The 19,884-nt window shown below is 43.9% G+C and overlaps 1 protein-coding gene across 1 annotated transcript in view; it reads left to right on the plus strand.

Moving 5' to 3' along the window:
* Positions 1-516: 516 nt before the first annotated feature.
* Positions 517-19,884, plus strand: part of FGD3 (FYVE, RhoGEF and PH domain containing 3) — a 312,502-nt gene continuing 293,134 nt past the window's right edge. The window contains exon 1 of the mRNA XM_040359284.1: positions 517-750. Coding sequence (XP_040215218.1) covers positions 702-750 — 49 coding nt within the window. The 5' untranslated portion in view covers positions 517-701. The remainder of the gene's footprint in view (positions 751-19,884) is intronic.

Below are 19,884 nucleotides of genomic sequence, written 5' to 3' on the forward strand. Positions count from 1 at the left end.
ATGTAAAATCGCATTGCGTGTGCGTAATCCGCAGGGGAATCGCAATGTAATTTCCCTGTGACTGCGTTTTTGGAAATGTGCATGCACATTTTTTATTTATTTTTTGCAGAAACGCAGACAAGGCAGATCATTCATTTTAATTTGCTGCCGTTGCCAGCGCAAACGCGGCACACACAAATCGCAGATATGTCAATCTATGAGTCTGGAGAAAAGCTGTGAGGGACATTTCTTTACCCAGGATTGCTTATCAGGTGCTGTACATTGTATGAGGTTTTCATTGAATGTATGCCGTTTATAATGCACAGTACTTTTATTTTGGAGATATTTTGAGTTCTTCAAAATGTTGCAAATCAATCTATAAATCGAGAAAAGCATGACTTTTGATGGCATCCCTTCTGTATGTGCACACATCTTCCCAGCCTGTATTTTGACAGCCCCAAGTGTTTCCCAGAATCCACCCCTCCACTTGTGATTGGTCAGCTGCAGTGTGGGCTGGTGTATGCCTGGGAGACTTGCAAGCTTCCCGAGTGATAGAGAGCACAAGACAGCGCTCGCTGTTAGCAAGGCTCATCCTCTGAGCAGGGACTATGGTCCTTGGCACACCACCACCCTATATTTAAGGCTCTGTCTTCTCATCTGCAGAAAGGAGTGTCAGAGAAAGCAAACTGGAAGTCCAGGCGTCTCATCCTTCCAGGGGGACTATGAGCAGGATGACTGGGATGAGATCCAGCACTCAGCCAGGGGCAGATGGTAAGTTGGAAAACTTTTTTTTTTTATAAATCCACAATGCCTGTAAGCTGCTTTTGGGAGAGCAGATTTGTGCTGTATGATTTAACCTGTGCCCCCCCCGTCCTGTTTCTGAAAAGCAGCGATAGGGCTTATTCCCTGAAAGAAAACGCGGTTTAAGTCAGCTTTGTTATTTGTTAATTTGATGTCTGCATTGGGGAAGTCCCAGGGCTGATAGTAGACAATTGCCCAGTGCTGGATTACCACTGACGAGCCCTGATGCTAAATCTGCTCATTTACAACCGGAGTGTTATGGCGTTGTAGTGGGTGACGGCTGGCGGAGCGAATAACGGGTTGGTTTAGGCTTAACGGGCGATTGTAGTGAAATATTACATTGTGTAAGATCTATCACGAACGATTGTGGCAAACAGTCACTCAAGAAAAGTTTTGGGGGGTCCCCATTTAACTATCAAGTGTATAGATAGAAAAATAAACAAAAGACTAGTCTTTTTGACACCTTGATGGTCTAATATACAACCGGGGACAGACCATGAACACTACCTACATCCTGGCACCCACCTGCCCACATATAGCGTAAATGGGGCCCCTAATTCCCAGGGGGCCCTATTGCAGCTGCACAGTCTGTATATACGATTGTCTGTGATCATAAGGAAGAGGATTCCGTGTATGATTACCGCAGTCCATGACTGATTGCTGTCATCGCTTGGCTCACCTTGGCCTGGCTCTCCTAGGATTAGGCTTAAAGTGAAACCATCAGGTTAGATATATGGAAGCTGCCATTGCTGACTTAAAGGGACAGGCTCAAGCCATAGATTATACAATTTTCCTTCTTTACCCCAGGTGGAAGGAAAGAAAGTTGCTAAATTTCCCCCATCAACAATGTCGATCAAATGCATACCATGTTTGTACCTCTAATTTTTCTACATCTCAATAAACTTGATTTTGAAGTTAAAAAAAAAAAAAATTCCCCCATCAACACAGTGGGTTGCAGGGGAATCCCACCTGCAGTGCTTCTGTGTTCTGCTGCTGGGGAGCCTTTCCTGCCTGTAGAATACAATTACTGCTGGCGGCTATAGCTGACGGCAGTAATTGCAGGCAAAAAAAAACCGACAGGCTGGTTGTACTGAAGTAGACCAATGGATTGACTTCAGTACAACCAGCCTGCCCATAGATGGATCAAAATTTGACTGGTCCCTGCTGAACCGGCCGAGATTTGATCCCTCTATTGTCAGCTTTATTCTAATCAAGGCTTCACCATGCTGTAGCCACTGACTTGCAACATCAAGCCGAGCAGGTGAATAGACATTTTAACCTTTGCTGGATGCATGCTTATTCTGGTCAGCGACTGACTAGTTTTGTAACATCAAGGGTCAAAATGACAGTCTGGGAACTTGCGAATTTAAGGGCTAGTTTTGGGGAGGTATTAAAAAAACTCACAATGGTGCGAAGCATTGCGACTGTGTCACTGTCTTTGCAGTTTAAAGGGGGACCATTGCAGGGTACACTAAAAACATGGGTCTAAATCAGGGGTCTCCAAACTTTTTAAACAAAGGGCCAGTTTACTGTTCTTTAGACTTTAGGAGGGCCGGACTGTGGCCAGTGAGGGTAGAAAATGTCTCGGCCCACCATCAGTGATAATAAACATTGCCTCCAGGGTTAGTGGTCAGCAGGAGCAATAGTGCCCCATCATTGGTATTACTGGGAGCAATAGTGCCCCATCATTGGTATTACTGGGAGCAATAGTGCCCCATCATTGGTATTACTGGGAGCAATAGTGCCCCATCATTGGTATTACTGGGAGCAATAGTGCCCCATCCTTGGTATTACTGGGAGGAATAGTGCCCCATCCTTGGTATTACTGGGAGGAATAGTGCCCCATCCTTGGTATTACTGGGAGGAATAGTGCCCCATCATTGGTATTACTGGGAGGAATAGTGCCCCATCATTGGTATTACTGGGAGGAATAGTGCCCCATCATTGATATTACTGGGAGGAATAGTGCCCCATCATTGATATTACTGGGAGGAATAGTGCCCCGTCATTAGTATTACTGGGAGGAATAGTTCCCACTCATTGGTATTACTGGGAGGAATAGTGCCCTGTCATTGGTATTACTGGGAGGAATAGTGCCCCATCATTGGTATTACTTGGAGGAATAGTTCCCACTCATTGGTATTACTGGGAGGAATAGTGCCCTGTCATTGGTATTACTGGGAGGATTAGTACCCCATTATTGATATTACTTGGAGGAATATTGCCCCATCGTTGGTATTACTGGGAGGAATAGTGCCCCATCATTGGTATTACTGGGAGGAATAGTGCCCCATCATTGATATTACTGGGAGGAATAGTGCCCCATCATTGGTATTACTTGGAGGAATAGTTCCCACTCATTGGTATTACTGGGAGGAATAGTACCCTGTCATTGGTATTACTGGGAGGATTAGTACCCCATTATTGATATTACTTGGAGGAATATTGCCCCATCATTGGTATTACTGGGAGGAATAGTGCCCTGTCATTGGTATTACTGGGAGGAATAGTACCCTGTCATTGGTATTACTGGGAGGATTAGTACCCCATTATTGATATTACTTGGAGGAATATTGCCCCATCATTGGTATTACTGGGAGGAATAGTGCCCTGTCATTGGTATTATTGGGAGGAATAGTGCCCCGTCATTGCTATTACTGGGAGAAATATTTTTCCCTCATTGGTATTACTGGGAGGATTAGTACCCCATTATTGATATTACTGGTAGGAATATTGCCCCATCATTGATGGTAGTGGGATGAATAGTGCCCCATCATTGGTATTACTGGGAGGGGGCCAGATAAAGGCTAGCAAGGGGCCACATCCGACCCTCGGGCCACAGTTTGGAAACCTCTGGTCTAAATCATGAGAGCTCAACCTGTGGCCCTCCAGCTGTTGCGGAACTACATGTCCCATCATGCCTCTTCCTTTGGGAGTCATGCTTGTAGCTTTTAGGGGCTTGCAATGCCTCCTGGGATTTGTAGTTTCACAACAGCTGGAGGGTCACAAGTTGAGCACCCATGGTCTAAATCAGGGATATGCAATTAACGGACCACCAGCTGTTGCCGAAACTACAAGTCCCATGAGGCATAGCAAGACTCTGACAGCCGCAAGCATGACACCCAGAGAAAGAGGCATGATGGGATTTGTAGTTTTGCAACAGCTGGAGGTCCGCAAATTGCATATCCCTGGTCTAAATTATCCCCTCTGTTGCATTTGTTAAGAAGGACCGCCAGCGAACGCAACTTCTTGAAGCAAATGGGGTTGCACCACAAATGCCCTGCAACTGTGTGCAATGCACACGTTTGAGGCGCTTTGGTGTAGCATTAACAGGGTTAAAACAGGTGTGCCTCCAAACACCTCTGAAAAGCGATCCAGATGTGGATCGTTTTTCAGCTGTGCAGCAATTTAGTTGCACATCTGAACAAAGCCTTTAAGGCAAATCGGCAAAGGCAATATCTATATCTCTGACCTCGCAGGTTCTTGAGCTGTGGGTTTATATGCCATGGCAGTAGCAATGCATGCATTTCTGTTACCGCCACCTTGGAGTCTCACTTCTTCTGCTCCAGAAAAGACCATTACATTCTTACTGGTTTTTCAGTGATGTGACGGTGAGCAGACCAGGGTAGCCAAGCTCTGGGATCTTTCCACCACGAGAGATGAGAATAAAATGTTCCATTAATCTAAGAATAATGAAGATATCAGTTTTGGGTGGAGTCCCTCTTTAAGTCTCGGGTTGTACCCCCCCCCCCCCCCCCCAGATATTGGTGTTCTTGCTGAAGCGCTGAGAGCAACGTCCGGGACATATGACTTTGTATAGGGATCTCTCTGACAAATTCCTCTCCAGTAATATAAAGACTATATTGTCTGTACTTAGTGTCTGCTTTCAATAGTCCAGACTACAGCCGTTGGGATGGAGGATTTTTTTCTTTTTCCTCCCGGAGAGTCTTAAACGTCTCTTATTAGCTGTACTGTATATAAAGCTGACAAAGGTCCACACTCTGCAAATGACATCTTTTATGTCTCCATTAACCCAATGATGGCTGGACTACGGTCACCCCTGCAGCAGTCAGACTGGAAATCATTGACCGCTTAGCAGGAAGAGCTCTCAGTGGATTGTAGATAATTGGTCAGTGTGTTTAACCCTTTAATGAATCCATGCATTCTGTTGTAGAGATGAGTGACTCAATTGATTGGCTGGGGTGCAGCAGCTGCTGTGCAGCTGGCCTTATATGTTATCAGTTGGAGGGCCGGATCACACGTGCATGCGTTTTTTTTTTTTTTTTGGTGCTCCAACATGCATTGTGGTAAAGGCCGATTCACACTTGCTTTGGCCTATGAGGTGTGATCCACGTTCTGATCGCTCTTCAGAGAGCATTTGACAGGTAGTGAGGAGGCGCTGAATCACCTACTCACTATTTGCTAAAACTCCTTAAAGCGGGAGTTCACCCGAATTTTTTTTTTTAACATTAGATTGATGCTCATTTTGTCAAGGGGAATCAGGTAGTTTTTTTAAAATCGAAGCAGTACTTACCGTTTTAGAGAGCGATCTTCTCCGCCGCTTCCGGGTATGGGCTGCGGGACTGGGCGTTCCTATTTGACAGGCTTCCGACGGTCGCATATATCGCGTCACGAGTAACCGAAAGAAGCCGATCGTCGGTGCGGCTCTATACGGCGCCTGCGCACCGACATTCGGCTACTTTCGGAAAATCGTGACGCGATCTTCGGAAGACTGTCAATCAAATAGGAACGCCCAGTCCCGCAGCCCATACCTGGAAGCGGCGGAGAAGATCGCTCTCTAAAACGGTAAGTACTGCTTCGTTTTTAAAAAAAACTACCCGATTCTCCTTGACAAAATGAGCATGAATCTAATGTTAAAAATTTACATTTCCGGGTGAACCTCCACTTTAAAGCTGGTGACTTGTCCTCAATGTTCCACTGTGGGGGAAGTTCCTTCACTGACTGCGCAGGTGCAAACTTCCTGACGGAAATCTCCGAACCTCGCCCGGAATCCAGGCTCTTTCTTTAACATCCCCGTGGATTGGAGGATGTTAAAAAGAGCCAGGAGGCCGAGCGAGCGCATCGAGGACGTGAGGCCGACTGGCCACTTACCTCACAATCCACGTCGCCCTGGATGCCGGCCGCCGTTCGGGGATTTCCGTCAGCAAGTTTGCACCTGCGCAGTGCTTGAAGGAACTTTCCCGATAGCTGGAACCAGCTCAGCGCATCAGTTCGCGCATGCGCTGGAACTTCCGTGATACCTGGAACCAGCACGGCAGATCACCGGTACTGGCACCCTGCAACCGCTTGCATTGCATGGAGCTTACAGAACAGCCCATTCACTTAATAGCGACAGGGCTATTTTTATCCATGCTGAGGCCATCACCTCTGCAGCTAAAGGGGGATTGGTTAGGGGGGGCTGTAAAAACGCAGCTCAATCGTGGGCTTTTACCACCCCTCGATCACTAGTGTGAATGAGCCCTAAAGCCCCGTGCACGTTATGTGCGATTTATACTGCACAATGGAAATCGCATTATTCTCTGTGGTACCTGTCCCATCAATGCAACATGGTGTATTGTAAAAATTTGCAGGTGCTTCTTTTGGTGCATTTTTGGCCCCATAGACTTTAATCAAAGGTCGTGTAAAATGCATGTACTGTATATACTCGAGTATAAGCTGAGTTTTTTTGTGCTGAAAATGCCCACCTCGGCTCAAGTTACCTTTTTGCACCTAATCTCCTGAACTTTGGGGACCTGGTACCGGCCGACCGTAGGTTCCCTGGACCCCAAACACATGGAATATATATGGAACACATATAGCCCCACTCTTCCTCCTATAAGTGTGCTCAGTTTGTTGTCCGGGGGACCTACAGCCGGAAAACACAGATTTTTTTTTTCCAAAGTTGGGGCACCCCTTCCATAGACTCCCATGTTAAACAGTAATTTCTCCTGTAAATTTTGTGGACCCGATTCCGGCTGGCCATAGGTCCCCCGAAACTTGCCACACATGTAGCCCCAGTTCTCTTCTAGAAGTGTGAAAACTTTGCTGTCTGGAGGACCTACGGCTGGGGAGCACCGATTTTTCAAATCTGGGCACCCCTTCTATATACTCCCATGCAGGAGCGGACTGAAAACTCATGACTTTGCTGCGCTGCACCGATTTCCAAAAGTAGTTCCTGCACTACTTTTGGCAATAATTTCAATAGACATCTGTGCATGGGCCCGCATGGATGTCTTTCAAATCGCACCCGAATTCGCACCGAAATGTGGGTTTGAAATTTTGGTGCCAGCTGAACTTGCACGATTTCAAGTCCGCATTCGGTGTAACAGAGGGCTACAGGACAGGCAATGCAAGAGCGAGGACATGCCAGGGGTGATTCATTAACTTTTTTTTCATGTGTTTTAGGTGCAACTTTAATGCATGCTTTATAGACCCTGTAGCTAATGCTGCATTTTATAAAGTAATCCCCTGACGCTGTTTTTTTCTTTTGCCCGGATATTGCACTTCAAAATTGGAACTATACTCACCTCCATTCCAGGGCTGCGGTGTACCGGGGGAACCCTCACTGGCCGCTGACAACTTTTGGCCAATGGTTCTGGTTTCAGATCTTCAGCTGTTTTGATTAGCCAGCCTGGGGTGACATCACTCACGGGCTGGCGTGGGCGTTCATTCATCTTGACAGATGCCAAAATTCTACACCAAGTGCGGGCAGGCAGATAAGAAACGCTCTGCGTGTCTCGACTGCATTAAAAAAACTGCCTATTGACATTTTTTTTTTTCCCCCGCTTGAAAGCAAAACTGTTCAGGGGGGTCAGGAGCTCTTATTATAATATACAAGTATGCGCAGCATATTGACCCATTTTCCATTCATGTCCATGCAGCTGCATTCAAATGAGAAACGCAGCATTTGTCCAAAAAAAACTGTGCTTGACCTGCTTTGCTTGTAGTTCCAACCAGGGGTGTATTTAGGTTTTGTGCTGCCCTAGGCCTGACTAAACTCGTGCACCCCCTAATTTAAATATGACACACCCCTTCTTGTCAAGGCCACACCCCAAATTTTCAAGTGGGGACACTAGTTCTGATGGCCTGGGGGCGGGGGGGCAATGGATTACCTTAATTTGCATAGATTTCCTCTCACTTCCTGTTTGCTATGGGACAGGAAGTGAAGGGAAATCTCTACAATGGGACAGAGATGGTAAAAAATTAGAAGCGACGCCCCCCCCCCCCCCACAGTTGCAGAATGCCAGCCGCCCACATACTGGAAGCAGTGCGGCCGATTTATGGGGGCGCTAAACTAATTTGCCCAACAGTGTAGCGCAAGCCGGCGGGGACACTGTCCGTGCTGCCCCCCTGCAAAGTGCTGCCCTAGGCCTGGGCCTTGTTGGCCTAGGCCAGGATACAGCATCGGTTCCAACGCACCTTAATAGGACATTCTGCATCCATCGGAATGCAGGACAATGCAAAGCACAGTCTAAACTGCCATGTGTACTGAGCAATCTGGGCCTCGTCACACCATTTCCACACAAGAACGCATTGCCCTCCGGTAAACGTGCATGGGTGCCATTATTGTTAATGGTACCCCAAGCACATCTAGCAAAGTGCACATATTTGCAGCCACCAAACTGCATGGTACTGCAGTAGCATGCAATTCGGTGCAGAGCAATTTTTAAAGTCGCGCCTGCCTTACCTTTTGCGTGTTCCTGCATGTTTGGTAACCCATATATAAATAAACTGTATATGTTTAGGATGTTGGCAGCCCCACATACCGTATTTTCCGGCGTATAAGACGACCTTCTATACTTAAAAATATGCCTCAAAAATCGGGGGACGTCTTATACGCCGGATGCAGAGTCAGTCAGACTGCGGGTGTCCAATTTTATAAAGCCGCGCCCCCTCCTCATGCTGTTCCTTGATAGGCGGAACACTCAGTTTCCCAGCAGAGCCTGTGTTCAGTGTTCCGCCTATCACGGACATCGTCTCGTTCGAGGCTGAGGACGAGACGACGTCTGTGATGGGCGGAACACTGAACCCAGGCTCTGCTGGGAAACTGAGTGTTCCGCCTATCAAGGAACAGCATGAGGAGGGGGCGCGGCTTTTGAGCAATGGTATGGAGATCTTCAAAGTGAGGTATGCAATGGCACAGTAAGGGGGGAAGGGGGTTGTCTTATACGGCGAGTATATCCAAAAACCGACAGTTTAAATAAATAGGGCTGTGGATATTAACTATTAATTCCTTGATTAATCTTTAATTTTTTTGATCAATCAAAATTCATTTGATTGGTACTCACCTCTCCGTCGGCTTCCAGGCCCTCAGGGAGTTCCGTCGGAGATCCTGTGACGTCACGGACACCGGCGGGGATTGCCTTGTCCATCTGAAGGGCTCCTTTGCTGTGCCTTCATATCTGCATGCCAACGGGACCTTACTATCTGCCACACGCAAGGGCTGTGACACTTCCCTCTATCAACCTGGGATTCTAAAACCATCCACTGGGAGTTGTGATAGTTCCCTTCACGGGACATCTACATGCCAACAAACTGATGTTGACCTCTCCTCATCTGTATTCAGCAGTGGTATCGTTGTACACATTTTTATACCAGTATCATACTTGGCTACATGTTTTTTATGACTGCTTTTGCTACCGTTTGGTATTACTCCCCCCATTTTTACAGTTTATGTAGCTACATCGATTTTATCTCCAGTGCCATATTTATTTTGTTACCTACTTGAAGACTATAAAAATGTTAATGCTATTCCCATCGAGCGCTGCCTTTGTGTGTTTTTTGTATCCTGCTATCCATTTTTCCAGTGGTTGGAAGCTGCACTGGGAATCAGCCTGCAAGGAGATCAGCTAAAAGTAGTTGGATCTGTATGTGCGCTATAATTAATCGAAATTAGTCGATTAATCGATTTAAAAAAAAAAACTATTAATCAAACACAAACATTTTAATCAGTAACAGCCCTATAAATAAACTGTCTGTCAAAAAATTTCCAAACACAAACTTGCATGTTGTGCTTTAGACTGACCATGTTACAATCAGAATTGTCCAGATAAAGAAAAGTCTCTCTCAAAGCAACTGAATGTGAAATGGAATGTTCACATTTTGCAAAAAAATTGGGTCAACTTTTAAGGCCCATACACACGATCGGATTTTGCGACAACAATGGTCCGACAGACATGCTTTTATTGGACAATCCGACAGTCTGTATGATCCATCGGACAATTGTTGTCGGAATTTCCAACAACAAATGTTGGCTGTGCATGCTCAAATTTTCCGACAAAACATTTGTTCCGTCGTATCATCCGATCGTGTGTATACAAATCCATCAGACTAAAATCCAAAGTACAAACACGCATGCTCCGAACCAATGCTAAACATCAGCCAACAATAGCAGAAGTTGCCAAAAGGGTGGCAGTAAAGAGCTGAAAAACCACGTGGTTTGGTGAACGTTGGCTGAAAATGTTCTGCCGTGTGTATGCAGAACAAGTTCACGGCCAACGCCCCTTCGGACAAAAATCCACAGAAAAGTCTGATGGAAGTCCGATCGTGTACGAGGCTTTAGAGTTTTTTTTTTTAATTCATGAGTTTTTTTTTTTCCAATTGTTTTAAAAAACACTGCGCAAATACTGTGTGACATAAAAAAATTGCAACACCCACCATTTTATTCTACAGGGTCTTTGCTAAAAAAAATAAAATACAAAAAAATGTGTATGTATGTATGTCACACAGTGTTTGCGCAGTGTTTTTTAAAACACTCATGAATAATAAAAAAAAACTATATATATATATATATATATATATATATATATATATATATATATATATATATATATATATATACACACGCACACAGTGATGAAAATAAGTATTTGAACACCCTGCTATTTTGCAAGTTCTCCCACTTGGAAATCATGGAGGGGTCTGAAATTGTTATCGTAGGTGCATGTCCACTGTGAGAGACAAAATAAAAAATCCAGAAATCACAATGTATGATTTTTTTTAAACTATTTATTTGTATGATACAGCTGCAAATAAGTATTTGAACACCTGAGAAAATCAATGTTAATATTTGGTACAGTAGCCTTTGTTTGCAATTACAGAGGTCAAACGTTTCTTGTAGTTTTTCACCAGGTTTGCACACACTGGAGGAGGGATTTTGGCCCACTCCTCCACACAGATCTTCTCTAGATCAGTCAGGTTTCTGGGCTGTCGCTGAGAAACACGGAGTTTGAGCTCCCTCCAAAGATTCTCTATTGGGTTTAGGTCTGGAGACTGGCTAGGCCACGCCAGAACCTTGATATGCTTCTTACAGAGCCACTCCTTGGTTATCCTGGCTGTGTGCTTCGGGTCATTGTCATGTTGGAAGACCCAGCCTCGACCCATCTTCAAAGCTCTAACTGAGGGAAGGAGGTTGTTGCCCAAAATCTTGCAATACATGGCCCCGGTCATCCTCTCCTTAATACAGTGCAGTCGCCCGTTCCCATGTGCAGAAAAACACCCCCAAAGCATGATGCTACCACCCCCATGCTTCACAGTAGGGATGGCGTTCTTGGCATGGTACTCATCATTCTTCTTCCTCCAAACACGGTTAGTGGAATTATGACCAAAAAGTTCTATTTTGGTCTCATCTGACCACATGACTTTCTCCCATGACTCCTCTGGATCATCCAAATGGTCATTGGCAAACTTAAGACGGGCCTTGACATGTGCTGGTTTAAGAAGGGGAACCTTCCGTGCCATGCATGATTTCAAACCATGACGTCTTAGGCCCCATACACACGAGAGGATTTATCCGCAGATACGGTCCAGCGGACCGTATCCGCGGATAAATCCTCTCAAAGATTTCAGAGGATTTCTATGCGATGGCGTGTACACACCATCGCATTGAAATCTGCGCTGAAATCCTCTGCCGATGACGTGTCGCGCCGTCGCCGCTATTATGACGCGGCGACGGGCGCGACGCTGTCATATAAGGAATTCCACGCATGCGTCAAGTCATTACGACGCGTGCGGGGAATCCCTTTAGACGGATGGATCCGGTAAGTCTGTACAGACGAGCGGATCCATCCGTTGGAATGGATTCCAGCAGATGGATTTGTTGAGCATGTCAGCAAATATCCATCTGCTGGAAATCCATCCCAGGGGAGATTTATCTGCGGATAAATATCCCACGGAGTGTACACACCATAGAATCTATCCGCTGAAACCCGTTTGCACGGATTTATCTGCGGATAGATTCTATGGTGTGTATGGGGCCTCAGTGTATTACCAACAGTAACCTTGGAAACGGTGGTCCCAGCTCTTTTCAGGTCATTGACCAGCTCCTCCCGTGTAGTCCTGGGCTGATTTCTCACCTTTCTTAGGATCATTGAGACCCCACGAGGTGAGATTTTGCATGGAGCCCCAGTCCGAGGGAGATTGACAGTCATGTTTAGCTTCTTCCATTTTCTAATGATTGCTCCAACAGTGGACCTTTTTTCACCAAGCTGCTTGGCAATTTCCCCGTAGCCCTTTCCAGCCTTGTGGAGGTGTACAATTTTGTCTCTAGTGTCTTTGGACAGCTCTTTGGTCTTGGCCATGTTAGTAGTTGGATTCTTACTGATTGTATGGGGTGGACATGTGTCTTTATGCAGCTAATGACCTCAAACAGGTGCATCTAATTTAGGATAATAAATGGAGTGGAGGTGGACATTTTAAAGGCAGACTAACAGGTCTTTGAGGGTCAGAATTCTAGCTGATAGACAGGTGTTCAAATACTTATTTGCAGCTGTATCATACAAATAAATAGTTAAAAAATCATAAATTGTGATTTCTGGAATTTTTTTTTTTGATTATGTCTCTCACAGTGGACATGCACCTACGATGACAATTTCAGACCCCTCCATGATTTCCAAGTGGGAGAACTTGCAAAATAGCAGGGTGTTCAAATACTTATTTTCCTCACTGTATATATATTATTTTTATATTTGGGGGTTCTACGTAATTTTCTAGGAGCGAGGTGCCAGAAATGGCCTGGATGGGAAGTGGTTAAAGGATCTATTAGATGGGTGGTCATAAAGTTATGGTTGATCATAGTGTGTGTGCTGGTTGGAGAGATTTTCTATTCTGACAGGAAGAAGTTGGAGAAAATCTCCCCATTAGTGACAAAGCAAAGCTCCATCCAAAATGAAATAAATGTTTTAATTTTAAATAAAAAAAAATCTAAATGAAATAAAAAAAAATAGTCTGGCGTTGGGAAAATCAGATCCTTCCTGGTCACTATGGGCAACATTTTCTCCTTCCTCTGCGTTTCATATAAATCCTTCTCTCTATTTTTGATATTTGCCTGCGGCCTCTGTAAGAGCAGCACTCCCCCCCCCCCCCCCTTCCTCACTCTGACTGTGCGTTTGTTTGGGTTCCATATTGCAGACAAGCTATTCCGCAACATCAATTTAATAGCCTACTACGGGGTGTGATTATATTTTGTGCACAAACAGCTATTCTTGTGTAGAACTGTAATGATCGGAGATTACAAGTCTAGTTGCCAGACGGCTAATTACAGGCAAAACACGTCGACCGCAATTTAAAACATGCTAAATTTCGGCACGGAAAAGCAAAATATGCAGATGTGAAATATGAATTGCGGCCGCTAAAAATGTAAATACAAAAAGGCAATGGAGTTCAGTGCCGTCAATTCTTCTGCAAGAATAAGGGCACATTTACCCGTCTGTTCTTGCTGTGTATTTTTATAGATCCTAATTTTCCATTATTCAAACTAAAATCCTCACCTCAACTTCGTGACCCAGGCCATTTTTTGCTATTCAGCATTGTGTTACTGTAACTGGTAATTGCGCGATCATGCAACACTGTACACAAATGAACTTTTATATTATTTTTATCACACAAATAGAGCTTTCTTTTGGTGGTATTTGATCACCTCTGCAGTTTTTATTTTTTTGTGCTATAAACAAAAAAAGCGACAATTTTGAAGAATATTTTTTTTTTTATTATAACTTTCTGCTACAAAACCTTTCCAAAAACAATTGTAAAAATACAAATGTTTTCATCAGATTAGGCTTATATGTATTCTGCTACATATTTTTGGTAAAAAAAAATTCCCAAGTGTATTTTTATTGGTTTCCACAAAAGTTATTGCGTCTACAAAATAGGGGTGAGATTCGTAGCATTATTATTATTATTATTATTATTATTATTATCAGGGCCGCCATCAGGGGGGTACAGGCATTACACCTGTAAGGGGCCCGGAGGTCCCCAGGGGCCCGGATGGCAACCCCCTTTAAAAAAAAAAAAAATAATTTTTTTTTTTCTTTTTTAGGGCAAATTTTTTTTTTAAGAGGTCCGGAGGTCCCCAGGGGCCCGGAGGCCCCAGATGGCAACCCCCCTTTTTTTATTTATTTTTTATAAAAAAAAATATTTTTTATATATATTTTTATTTTATTTTTTTAATAAAGCGCCTTTTTTTTTTTTAGAGGTCCATATATATATATATATATATATATATATATATATATATATATATATATATATATATAATTTATTATTATTAAAGGGCCCATAGGTCCCCAGGGCCCCGGATGGCAACCCCCCTTTTTTTATAAAAAAAATATATATTTTTTATATATATATATTTTTTTTCTTTATATATATTTTTATATATATATATATATATATATATATATATATATATATATATTATTAAAGGGTTCAGAGGTCCCCAGGGCCCCATGTGTGGCAAACCCCCCCCTTTTTTTTAATAAATGTTTATTTTTTTATTTTTGTTTTATATATAATTTTTTCTTATATAATTTCCTGGATGGCAACCCCCCCTTTTTTTTCATAAATGTTTATTTTTAATTTTATATAAATATATATATATTTTTTATTATTAAAGGGCCCAGAGGTCCTGGATGGCAACCCCCCTTTTTTGCAATTTCTTTATATATATATATATATATATATATATATATATATATATATATATATATATATATATATATATATATATATATATATATATATATATATATATATATATATATATATATATATATATATATATATATATATATATATATATATATATATATATATATATATATATATATATATATATATATATATATATATATATTATTATTATTATTAAAGGGCCCAGAGGTCCCCAGGGCCCCAGATGGCAACCCCCTTTTTTTAAAAAAAAAATATATTTTTTTTTATATATATTTTTTATTTTTATTAAAGGGCCCAGAGGTCCCCAGGGCCCCGGATGGCTACCCCCCTTTTTTTTATATATTTTTTCTTTATTTCTTCGTTTTTGTGTAAAGGCCCCCCCGCTTCTCAATCCGCGGCAGCCCCCCCCCCGCTTCTCAATTTATGGCGGCAGCCCCCCCCCCCCCGGTTCTCTGCTCCAGGAGGGGGCCCATGCCTGAAGCTGTGTAAGGGGCCCCATAATTCCTGATGGCGGCCCTGATTATTATATATGTTTTTTATTTTTTTTACTAGTAATGGTGATCAGTAATTTTTAGTGGGACTGCAACATTGCGGCGGACAGATCGGTCACCTAACTGACATTTTTTACACTTTTTTTGGGAACCAGTGACATTATTACAGTAAACAGTGCTAAAAATATGCACTGTTATTCTACTTATGGCAGGGAAGGGGTTAACATCAGAGGCAATCAAGGGGTTTAACGTGTTCCCTGCAGGTGTGTTCTATCTGCATGGGGGACTGTATGACTGGGGTAACACACAGATCCGTCCGTCTTCCTGCTTAGCAGAAAGACAGTATCTGCGTGATTCCCCCACATATATATATATATATATATATATATATATATATATATATATATATATATATATATATATCTCTGACCCTGACATCACCAGTGATACTAATACAGTGATCAGAGCTAATAATATACACTGTCATTGTACTAATAACACTGGCTGGTAAGGTGTTAACATCTAGGGGCCAACAAAGGGTTAACTGCGCACCTAACTAGTGTAAGGTGTGCTGCTTTTACTGACCGATGAGAAAAAAAAAAGCCACATCAATGCACACTGTAGAGAGCCCTGTGTCGTTTACCTTCATACATTCTATGCATGAAGGTTAAAAACCTTCAGCATGCAGGACCTCTCCCCCCCCCCCCCCCCCCCCCTAATACTTGCCCGAGCCTGAATGCGATCCAGCAATGTGTATAAAAGCAGTTGCTCTCCTGGATTTCTGCTTCCTCATTGGCTGAGAGACAGCATTGGCTCATTGGCTCATTAGACTCTTTGTGGTAACTCCAAAAGGATGCAGAGGATTGTGTTTTTTTGTTTTGTTATTTTGCATATATCAAATGGGAATATCAAAATACTTCTGATTGTATATTTAAGTGAGTAAGGCCCCTTTCACACGGGGCGGATCAGTAATGATCCGCCCCGTGAACCTCCGCTTGCTCAGCGGGGATCGCTCCGTTGAACCCCGCTGAGCCGTCGGATGAAAGGGCGGTCCCCACACTGTGCAGGGACTTCCCTGTCTTTTCTCCGCTCTCCCCTATGGGGGGATCGGATGAACACGGACCGTCTGTCCGTGTTCACTTGATCCGATCCGCCAGACGGATGGAAAAGTAGGTTTTTCCTCCGTCACACTTTGGCGGGTCGGATGTCAGCGGGCATGTCACGGCTGACATCCGCGGCTCCATAGAGGAGCACGGAGTGCCCATTCAGGTCCGCCTAAAAAACTGGCAGGCGGACCTGAATGGGCCGCCCGTGTGAAAGAGCCCTAAAGCTTGGTTCACACTCCCGCAACTTGGGATCCGACCCCCAAGTCGCATGACATTTGAAATCTAGTTGAACCCTGAATCCTTGCTAAATAGTGTGGATAGAGCAATCTACCCTGCCTTCTATTGCATTCAGACAGCCCCAGGGCCTGAGGCTGACTGATTACCCAAACAGTGAACTGCATCTAGGAATGTAGTCATTGTTAATCCAACAATTTTTCAAAGTCCTTCATTTATTTTTATTTTTTTATTTTTTTGTTTGTTGAATCAACAGGACCACCCATGACCATTTCAGCAGGAATCGGGTGAACTTGAAGACGTGTATTATGAGTTAAGTAAGCACTCCGATCTGTATACTTATTCAGGTCCAGTGAAAGAACTGAAGCCACTGGATCAGTATGACAGGCAGGCACCTAGCCTTTTAAAGTGACAAAAGCACAATTAGGTAGATTCAGTAAGAGTTAGGCCGGCTTATCAGTAGATAAGCCGACCTAACTCAGAATCTACGCCGACCTATGTTTAGGCGTATGCTCAAACAGAGATACGCTTAAACATATCTAAGATAGGACGGCTTGCGCCATCCTATCTTAGGTTGCAATATTTTGGATGGCCGCTAGGCCGGCATAGAATATGTAAATGAGTTTATACGCCGGGCCGCCGCAGTCGATTTACGCCGTTTCCGTAAGGCATTAGCAGGCCTAAAGTTATTCCACCTATTAGGTGGAATAACAATGTTAAAGTATGGCCGCCGTTCCCGCCGCGAGATTCAAATTTTTTACGTCGTTTGCGTAAGTCGCCCGCGAATCGGGATTTACGGCGTTTACGTCCACGTCGAAATCAATAGGCCCGTGCGGCGTACGTAGCTGCAATGCACACTGGGAAATGTAGTCGCCCAGCGCATGCGCACTTAAAAAAAAAACTTAAAAAACGTGAGGTCAAGCCTCATTGCCATCAAACACGCCCCCCTCCAACACATTTGAATTCGGCGCCCTTACGCCCGCCCGCTTTAGGCTATGCCGCCGTATATTAGCAGGCAAGTATATTGAGAATCATTACTAGCCTAGCTAATTTACGGCAGCGTAGCCTAAACAGGCTAAGCTACGCCGCCGCATCTATAAGCACTCGTACCTGAATCTACCTAAGTGTTCCTAAGAGAAACATGGAGGTGTTATTGGTTTGAGTCCCTAACCCAGAACAGGTATGCATGATGAGGAAATTCAAAGTAATATCCGAAGTCTTGTTTGTCAGTATGAAGGCCGGGAAAGGTTTCTGTGAACTGTTTTTAAAAGTTCACGTTCCCAGATGTTCCTCTCGTGTTCAGGTTTGAAGATTTAGTACTTTCATGTGGTGTCCTGGTCTGCAGAAGTTCAGTCCCACCGGAGTGTCCGCAAGGTTTTCAGTCATCCTTGTGTACCGTTGGGTTAGTTCCTCCATTACAGGTCTCTCTGGGGGGCACTTATTGCAGCATAGCATGTAATCCACATTAGATAAGGCATTACCTCAATTATCTATAACGCAGAATACCTCTGTGAATCCATTATCTGCGTTTCATGTGTACAATATGTGTGGAGCCTCTCACATTCCTTGTCTATTCTATAGATTGTACCTGTGTAGAGGATTTGCATACGTCCTTCTGGCCATTATTTTCCATAAACTTGGATGCTGTCCATCACAGAAGAGACAAATGTGGGAATATTTCCTATAATCCATGGACTATGGGATCTTTTGTTGGCGGGTTTGTCGCATGATGGCATAGGGAATGTGTAGGTTTGAATGCAGCCTCATTCTCGGGTGGTATTCACACCTATGTGACGCGTCATCTTTTTTTGCCTCATTTGTTGCGTCACGGCACTTCAGTGGGCTGGCCTATGTGTGACAAATGCACCCATTGCTTTTTTGGCATTAAGCCAAGCACATTTTGCCTAATATTTTTTATGTGACAAAACATGGGGCTGCTACCTGTGTTTTGGGGTACCCTTAGGAAATAATGGCACCACAAACCTGTTGTGTGTTTTGCCGCTTTTTTTTAACACATCTCTGGGAATGCTTAGGTGTGAATAAAACCTTTTGTTGTGGATTTTATGCCATTTACAAGCTCTACCCTTCTCCAGCCTTCATAGGGAATTACCTAGCGCTGACACACAGCCGAGACTCCTGTCAGGAAAAAAACGTAGGTTTTCCCGACGGGATTCCTGGCAAACTTTTCTTGCAAAGCCGTGCATACAGACGGCCATTCAAAAGAACCGCCATTCTTTTGAATGGCAAGAACGCAGTGACGTCATCGACTACGATGAGCCGGCGCTCGTGACATTCGATGGCGTTGCTGCCATCTTGCTACACCCCACACTGAACTTGTATGCTACCGCACTGGCATCGCGCTCTTATCAAGCATGCGTGGGTTTACCTGGGACAGGTAAGCATGAAACACTCTGCCAGGACACCCGACGAGAAAATAGAGAGCAGAGTTCTCTATTTTCCCGTCGGGATTCCCGGCTGTTTTCCCGACGGGAAAACTGCTAGGGAGCATACACACGGCCGGGATTCCCAGCCAAATGCTCTCCTGGCAGTTTTCCAACCGGTCGTGTGTACGAAGCTTCAGATTGTTTCATTTAGCCTGCTTGTTAAGTGAAAGCAAATCTAGCAGATTCCTCCATACTTTCTAATTAAAGTACTGATGGATGAATTCCCTGCTGCTCCTATTGTCATGGTGGCTGTCTGAAGACCTGAACAGTAACTGCATCTGATTGGATGCATCTGCTGTTCGGCTGAAATGCTTCTATGTGGCATTGCCAGTGTATGGCCGGCTTAAAGTGGTAGTGAACTCAAATTGTTAAAATCCACAGACAGGCAGGGTTTTCATAACAGAAGAGACCGTAGAGGTTTCCTTTGTCATAAATGTCCCGCCCTGCCTGTCAGCAGGCAATGTGATCTGAGGTGCACATGCGCAGCTCAGACTACATTTAAGACCCGATGTGTGTGCCACGGCGATGTGACTCCCGTGCGCGCATGCGTGGGAGTGCCATGACCGTGGGCTGGCCATTCAGGCGGCCAAAGAAAGGAAACCTGGTAGAAAGACCTGACCAAGATGGAATCGTCGAGGGAGCCATGACAGCACAGCGCTGGAGTGCTCCATTTGCTGGTAAGTCTGTGATAACATGCTAGTATGACCCAAGAAACCCGCTATTAACTTGCTATAAAAAAAAAAAAATTTTTTACTTTCTGCTATAAAACATATCCCAAAAAATATAAAACCTTGAATTTTACATGTTTTTGCTTAAAAAAAATCACAGTAAGTAAGCAAATATTGATTACCGTATTTATCTTGCTATAACGCGCCCCGG

This window comes from Rana temporaria, chromosome 7 (genome assembly GCF_905171775.1).
Source record: "Rana temporaria chromosome 7, aRanTem1.1, whole genome shotgun sequence".
Lineage (NCBI taxonomy): Eukaryota > Metazoa > Chordata > Amphibia > Anura > Ranidae > Rana > Rana temporaria.